Genomic DNA, 7567 nt, shown 5'->3' with positions numbered 1-7567 from the left:
TGGTAGGCTCTGCTGGGGGGGTCTGGCCTCCCCTCTGGAAAGAGGGGGTGGGGGGAAGCAGAGCGGGGGATGGGGAGGCTGCAGGCATTGGCCAGGGAGGGAGGCCAGCATCCTCGAGGAGCAAGCTCAGGTGTGGTGCACGCAGGTGCAATCCCACGAGGTCTGTGGAGTTGGACCCAACCGGGCCTGGAGCGGGCGGGGGTAGGGGGGTGTGTGTCTCTATAACTCACTGTGACCAATGCCAGGGGTGGGTGTGTGAATTACCCCTCAAGCCACACTGTGTAGATGGGGCCTGACCCAAAGCTCACGGAAGTCCCTGGAGTGGATCCCCTTCCATCGACTCTGCTGGACTTCGGCTCAGGAATCTAGCGGAGAACGGAGCCCACCCAGCTGCGCTGCTCGGGGTCCATCAGCCGCAGCAGCTGGGAGAAACCTGCCTCCTCAGTGCAGCTCACCAGCTGCCACAAGGGCCTGCCCCTCTGAACCTCCACCGGGCTCCACGCATACGCCTCGTCCTGGGGCTGCGGGCTGGCGGCCACCATCCGGGTCCCCACGGCACCCTGCAGGCTCTGGGGCGAGACCAGAGAGAGGAAGGCTGGGTGACGTGACCATCTATGAAATGAGTTGGCGGGGCTCAGCCCAGCTGACTTGTCTCCACACAAGCGCCTCAGTGCTTGGCTCTCACTGGCTGAGGCGGGGGGTGAGACCAAGCTCCCCTCCAGAACGCCCCTGGGGCGTTGCACCGAGGGCAAATTGGTTCAAGCTTGGATGGGGCTTTAGTACAGAACCAGTTCTGGCTGGGCTGGGCTGGGCAGGACAGGGCCAACTTGGGGGGCAGAATAGCCTGTGGATGGGAGAACTGGACTGGAAGCCAGGACTCCTGGGTTCTATTTCTGGCTCTGCCACTAGGCCTTAGGCAAGTTTCCTACCCTGCTCTGTGCCTCAGTTTCCCCTGTAAAATGGGGTCTCCCACTTGTGGGAAGGCCTCTGAGCTCTAGGGATAAAAAGCACTACATAAAGGTGGAGGGTTACTACACAGAGAACAGCTCAAACATTGCAGGAGTTTTCCTTTGAATCTCCCTTCCCTGGGCATAAATCCCAGGTAAAAAGTTCCATGACCTGGAACCCATACAATAGCCTGTGAGGTTTGCAAACCTCCGATTCCCTGGGATCCCCACCCGATTTACACCTTCTCTTACAGGATTTACACTCCAAACCCCACCACGCCTGGCTGCGACCCCGCAAAGGGACCTTGAATGGAGAAGCCATCCTGCGGGGCTCATGTCACTAGTGTAAGTAGTGACAGTTTCACACTCAGTGGTGAACCAGATGCTGCTGCGTTCCTAATGGGGATGGTGCCGAGCTTCTCCTGCAGCGTCCCTGTGGCAGAGAAGAGACCCGATTGGGGCTGCGGTGTCTACAAAGGGGATTTTCTATCAAGGCTCCTGGACACAGCAGACCCTGTGGGTCTCTCTGTTCTCCAGTCTCTACTGCCTCTGGGCCTCCCTGGCCTGGGTTGTACCGTCCCGGGACGGACTGCACGTCCCTCTTACCAGGGGTGGCAGCTGCCGCTGGCTCATGAGGTTCCGCTTCTTGTCCTTGCAGCGCTTGTTCTGGAACCAGACCCGGATGACGCGGGAGCTGAGGCCGGTCAGCCGCACCAGCTGCTCCTTCAGCCCGGCGTCGGGGCGAGGGTTGGCCGCATAGCAGGCGCTCAGGGCCTGGAGCTGCCGCTCGTTCAGGACGGTGCGGACGCGGGCCAGCTTCCCTGAGCCGCCCTGGGCCCCGGGGACGCTCGAGCCCATCGCTGGGGGCAGGGAAAGAGGCAGGACGTTAGACCCCAGCAGGATGGGCTCCGGCGAAACACCAGGCAGTGGGGCGCGTTGGTGAACTGGAACTCGGCGTGGGTCAGGGGACTGGGAGTGGGCTAGGGAACCGATCCCCTCTCGGGGGCTAGTTCAAATCGGGATGGCAGAGATTGGAAGCTGTTGGCCAGCTCCTGCGTGAAATACCCTCCTGGTCGCATGGTTCCCCCCCCCGGCAGTGTGTGCAGACGGCCCTTGCACCGTGGGGGTATGTCCGGTGAGGCAACCCCCCTGCCTTGCCCTGAACGGGGTTTGGCCCGGGGCTCCCCAGGAGCAGCCAGGCTCTGCCTGGGTAGCTCAGCGTGGGGTTGTACCAAGGCTGCTTCTCGTGCTCCCCACGGGAAGCCCCCTTCTGTGCAAGCGACCTGGCCCAGAGCTTACCTGACCGGTGCCACTTGGTCCATGCTGATACTGGCCTCTCCGGCCCCACCCCTTCCTGCCCAGGCCACTGGTGCATGGGGCAGTACAACCCGTCCTGCCACAGAGCGAACTGCTCGCCGGGCAGCAGCCGGCGTTGGCAGCGGGAGCAGCGGAAGCAGGCCTGGTGATATACAGCCCCTCGTGCCCGCAACACCAGGTCAGAGGGCAGCAAGGTCTCCTGGCAGCGGGCGCATCTCATGGAGAAGAGCCTGTAGGGGAGGGCGGGGGGCAGAGAAAAGGGGATGCTCAGACAGATGGGCATGGGATGTATAGGAGGAGGGATCTCACTACAGCAAGCCTGGCATGGCTGGGGGAGCCTCTTACCCAAGCCTGGCACTGATGGGCATGGGGGGGAGGGATCCCATTACAGCAACTCCAGCTGGACAAGGGGCAAAAATCCAGCTGCCTAGCCGGTGTAAATGGGCCTTGTTCCCTTGATAGCCTTAGAGCCAGGGCGATTTAGACCAGCCCTTTCTGGGTCCTGCCCACATCCCATGGGCCTCACCCAGGCTGGCTTCGAGAGGAGCCCCAGGCCGGTGGTCACCCAGCCTCTGACCATCCTGCAGCACCCATGCAAGGTGAGTGGGGGTTTTTGTTTTGTTTTTTTCCTGTTTCAAACCAGCGTGGGAAGGCGCAGGCCCAGGTGCAACGAGTTGGCCGGTTCTCAGCCGCCTAATCGATGTCGGACGCCCGCCGGCCATGATCGCTCAGTGCCGCGGCGTGGGAACCACCAACAGGGGGCACCATGGGCGGCAGCCGCCGCCACGCGCGCTGAGCTCCTCTCTCGCCCCTGGGGCCGGCCCCAGTGGGGTTGGGGCGGAGACGCGGCCCTGGGGCCGCTCAGCCAGCCGCTACCCAGCATGCGCCTGGTCGGTGGGTCGACGTGGGGCTTTGTCGCCCCCTAGTGGCTGCTCCACGGAGAGGTTAAAAGGAGCTGGCCGCAGGGCGGAGTCCCTGGGCCGGAGCTGGAGGCCCCGGGGTCAGTCCCCCCCCCCCCCCCGCGAGGCGGGGCCTTACCTGAGATAGTCGGCTCGGCAGTAAACGCTGCCGTCGCGCAGGAAGCAGGTGGGGCTGTGGGCCAGGCTGAGCCGGCAGCAGCTGCAGCGGAGGCAGCCCACGTGCCACTCTGTGTCGGGCGCCACACGGAGCAGGAAGGGGCCTCTGATCTTCCCCCCGCAGCCAGCGCACGCCGGCCTGGCACCTAGAGAGAACGGCACCGGAGCCTGCACTCAGCAGCCACGCCCCACCAGAATTGGGGCGCCGGCGGGTCCAGCAGAGAGCAGGGCCGCCTTGCGCTAGGCGCTGCACGGACGCAGAGCGAGAGAGGGCCCTCCATGGCCGCATCTGGGTCGCCTCTCTTTATCCTTAATCACGAGACCCTCCTGCCTCTCCACAAGGCAGGACCGGGGGGATCGGGCCAAGCAGCGAGAGGAGCCCCCCGAACGGCCGCCCGAGCTGTCTCCCTCTGGAAGAAGATGGATTCACGGCTCTTTTTGAACAGGTTTGGGAAGAAGCTGCTGGCCAAATCCCAGCACAGCTTGGCCGTCACTGGGAATCGTGACCAGTTGGGGGTGCCGTGGCATGAGTTTGCTGGGCCTCATCACCATTCCTAGTGGACAGGCGTCCCCGTCACCTATGCCTGGCGCTGCCTGGCCCCTTGGTGATGCTCTGGGGGTCTTGGAGGTGGAGCTGCCCTCTCCCGCCTAGCAGGGTTGAGTCTCAACAGCAGGGGGAAACTGGCTCTGGGGTGCACCTGCCCTGTGACCCTTTGCTGTGGGGTAGGGGTGGGATCAGACCCAGCCCCTGTCTGCTCTCCCTGCTGCTGCTTAAAAGCGGGGTGTTTCCTTCCTGTGGCTGGGGGACCGGAGGCCAGAACGCAACCACCTCTGTGCCATACGGAGCCAATTCCCAGCCACACAATCCCTCCCCATGGTCATTATCAGGGTTACTTACCCTGGGAGCCTTCCCCACAGTCGGGCACACAGACCCTCTGTCCTGCCCTCCGCTCCTCCTTCCCAGAGAAGTGGGCTCGCTCTGGCCCCCCTTCCATGAGGCTGGCTCCCTGCCCTCTCCTCTAGGCTTCTTCCTCTCCTGCCTCCATCCCCTCTTCCTTTCTTTGGCTCTTCCCTATTCTCTTCCACCTTCTCTCCTTTTTCCTCGGCCCTCTCTGCTTCTCCTGCCTTGGGCCTCTTCCTTCCCTCTCTTTGGCTTTGCCCTTCACTTTCTCTGGCTCAGCCTGGCTCTTTCTCCTGTCTCATTCCCTGATCTTCTCCCGTCTCTGTACAATCTCGCTCCCTGAGAGTCCATGGGGGGCCAGCCCCCCTTTATAGCCACTCAGCCCCCATCTGTTAGGTTAATTCCCTGACAGGCCGCCCGCCCCTTCATTAAGGAGACGCCACGAGCTGCCTCCCTCTTAGGAAAATTACCCTTCACGCGGCACAAACGTCACTCCCCTTCCCCCCCGCCGCGCTGCCAGCCCCACTCCTTGCGCTCTGTTCTAGAAACCCCCGGCCCAGCGCTTTGACTCCTCTTGCTGCCAGCCTTGGGCCAGCTCTCCTGCTGGTGCCAGGCGGCCCCGCTGATGTCAATGCAGCGCCGTCGATTCCCAGCCACCGAGGCGCTCTCCAGCCACCGAGTGACACTGCTCCAGAGGAAGACCACAACCTTGACTGTAAGCTACCACACAGTCCAAGCTCCCTTCGCCTCCCCTGGTTCAGAGTTGGTTCCCCACTGCACCCATCGCCATGGTGTATGAACAACTGCCTCCCCCGCCCCCCGAACCAGGAACTCCCCCAGAGGAGACAGATGTGGAGCCCCATTTTATGGGCCTAGGGCAGAAATAGAGAGAGAACCGTAAAATACAATGAAAGGGATGCATCCGTGCCCAGACGTAGCCATTGGCAGCTCTGCCTGGTTGGCACAATCCTGACGTGACAGCCATGGCAGCGGACAGGACCCAGATCCAACATAAAACCAGCCTAAATCCATCCCAATGGGTCCTTTACCGTGTGGCTGGGAGGTAGGTAAAATGGCCTGAATTTCAACAGTGACCAATACCCAGCAGCTCCCACTGCCAGCAATTCTGAGCACTCCTGGAAATCCATCTGTTTCGCTGAGGTGCCTAACTGGGAACTGAACTGTTCGGCAAGTCTGGCCGGGCCCATGCTAGTCCGTGGGCCTGAGCCTCTTGGCTTTGAAGCAGGCCAGCTTTTTGTTCTGATTCAGTCTTCCTGTTGTAGCTGTCTCTCTCCCCTCCATCATCCCCCTGCTTGGTAATGTGGCTTATCTTGCAGCAGAGACAAGGCAGGAGAAAGCTGTAGTGAATATAAAGGGGATTCTTTACAGAGGCTGCTGGATGGAGACAGACCCTGGGGCTCTCTCTGGCTGCCGGCTTACAGGGGCTCCCTAAATCCTGCCCTCGATCCTGCAGTCGTGAACTGGACAACAGAATCTGAAGCCTGGGTCCCAGCGCAGAAGAGAGGGTGGGTGGCTGACATGGTCCATTCGGGGGTGTCGCTGGTAGCTAGCTGATCAAGCCCCTGCGGGTGACCTGATTGCAATGGAACAAAATCCAGATCATGCCCTGAACTTTAGGGGGGCAGGGGACAGAGCTGGGGTGATCCCAGCCCTTCCCCTAGAATTTACCATGGATGATCCAGGACAAAGCAAAGGTGGGGGAAGTGACAAGTGGGTCTTTTGTCTCTGCTTTTGCTTTTTCCAACCTCCTGGGGTGATGGAAAGAGTCCAAATTAGAGCCTTGAAGGGCGTCTCTCCCCTTTGATTAAAGGCACCGTCAGGCCGGTCATGGTGATTAATATAAATAAATAATGGGGCGCTCTCTTTGCCTTGCAAATTAAAACCACGCCTCAGCCCCTCCTGCCTTTATTGGAATTAGGCAAAGCAAGAAGTGGATTGGGGGGGTGGGGGATGGACACAGAGACTTAAAGTACAGGAGAAAATTGCTAGTGTCCTCTCTCTGCTCATTAGCATATGCATCCATCACCCAAGCGGGCACGAATCCCAGCCTGCTCTTAATTACCTGGTCTGTGCTGGGTGGTGGGGGGAGATGGAGGAGGGCGGGGAGAATGTCCGTTGCTTGTTACAGATCAACCTCTGAATATTAAATCAATTTCATTATTAGCCCTTGGCTCCAGTGAGTCATTCAGAGAGGAGGAGGTGCGGGGGGGAGGTTGGCAAAGTTTGGGAGGAAGACAAGGAAGGACTTTGCTAAGGTCGTCCTGCAATGGTGCGTCTCCTGGCGTGATGGAAGGGGATCCGCCGGGTGAAGATGACCTTTTCTGCATGGAGGTTTGGGTTGATGCGTGACATGGATCTGAGCTTCCAGGGGCTAGGTTGTTTGGATGCGTGGCTTCAGTTCAGAACCATCTCTAGCCACCAGTGCCATGGGGTCTTGCCAGGCTCAGCGTAGCCCCGGTGGCTGCTGGATTGCGTCGGACATGATTCAGTGTGAGCTTTGACTGCCTTCCTAGGAAAGGCACAGGGCTGGAAAAGCAAGGTGTCAGTATCAAGGGGCATTGATTGGCCATGCTAGAGGTGCGTTGGCCGAGTTGCATGCAAGCCCAGAGCTGGAATAGCAGAGGGGCAGGGGCACTGCAGATCTAGACTGAGGTACTCCTTCTCTGGTACTCCCTGGCTGACATTCACTTCAAATCCCGATTCTTCACATTCACGTTGAGGATTGAAAACTAATAAACAGCGAGAGGAAGTGAAGCGTGCTCTCCAGTCCCCAGGCACGTCCCTACTAAGCAATGCTACCACCAGCCTCCTCGATCCATGGGCCACAGCCTGTCTACCTGAGCACACGCCAGCTGCATCCCTCCCCAGCTGGAGCGTGAGCGGAGAGGCCCAGCAGGGTCCAAGCTTGGTGCAGGTTGACACTCTGTGCACCCCCAACATTTGGCTCCATATCCTCAAGGGAATTTGGGTTGGTGATGGGGAGGAAGCTGATTCTGCTCTGAATTGCCCATTGGAAATGGGGGTCAGTGGAGTTAAACCCTGGTGAGAGGCGAATTGGACCTGGTGACTCTCACCCAGAGCCTGTGCCTGGTAGATCACTCACCTACCGACTGATTAGCTAATTGGGGTTTGGTCCTTTGTTCTTTGATCCAGTATCTCCAGGGACCCCATGTCACGGAGTGTGGGGGAGTCCAGGCCCTGCACCCCTCTTCCTGGGATTCACTGAGACTCTCAGCCAGCCAGTAAAACAGAAGGTTTATTGGACAACAGGAACACAGTCCAAAACAGAGCTTGTGGGTACACCC

General features: G+C 59.9%; 1 protein-coding gene across 1 annotated transcript; it reads right to left on the bottom strand.

Annotated features, from left to right (window-relative positions):
* Nucleotides 1-365: 365 nt before the first annotated feature.
* Nucleotides 366-4820, bottom strand: LOC119564483 (insulin gene enhancer protein ISL-1-like). Its single transcript, XM_037886016.2, has 5 exons — nt 4239-4820; nt 3303-3486; nt 2247-2494; nt 1554-1807; nt 366-569 (listed from the first exon to the last, which is right to left on the bottom strand). The coding sequence occupies exons 1-5, from the start codon at nt 4333-4335 to the stop codon at nt 366-368; spliced, it is 987 nt and encodes a 328-aa protein (XP_037741944.1). The 5' UTR covers nt 4336-4820.
* Nucleotides 4821-7567: the final 2747 nt, after the last annotated feature.

This window comes from Chelonia mydas, chromosome 25 (assembly GCF_015237465.2).
Source record: "Chelonia mydas isolate rCheMyd1 chromosome 25, rCheMyd1.pri.v2, whole genome shotgun sequence".
NCBI classification, from domain to species: Eukaryota; Metazoa; Chordata; order Testudines; family Cheloniidae; genus Chelonia; species Chelonia mydas.
Note: the sequence above shows the minus strand (reverse complement) of the source record. Positions and strands in the feature narration are given on the sequence as shown.

Coding starts and splice junctions, on each gene's coding strand:
- LOC119564483 (XM_037886016.2), bottom strand. CDS start 4,335: ATGGAAGGGGGGCCAGAGCGAGCCCACTTCTCTGGGAAGGAGGAGCGG. Junction 3,487..4,238: donor CTGTGGGGAAGGCTCCCAGG/GTAAGTAACCCT, acceptor CGTTCTCTCTAG/GTGCCAGGCCGGCGTGCGCT. Junction 1,808..2,246: donor GACCAAGTGGCACCGGTCAG/GTAAGCTCTGGG, acceptor CCCTGCCCCCAG/CGATGGGCTCGAGCGTCCCC.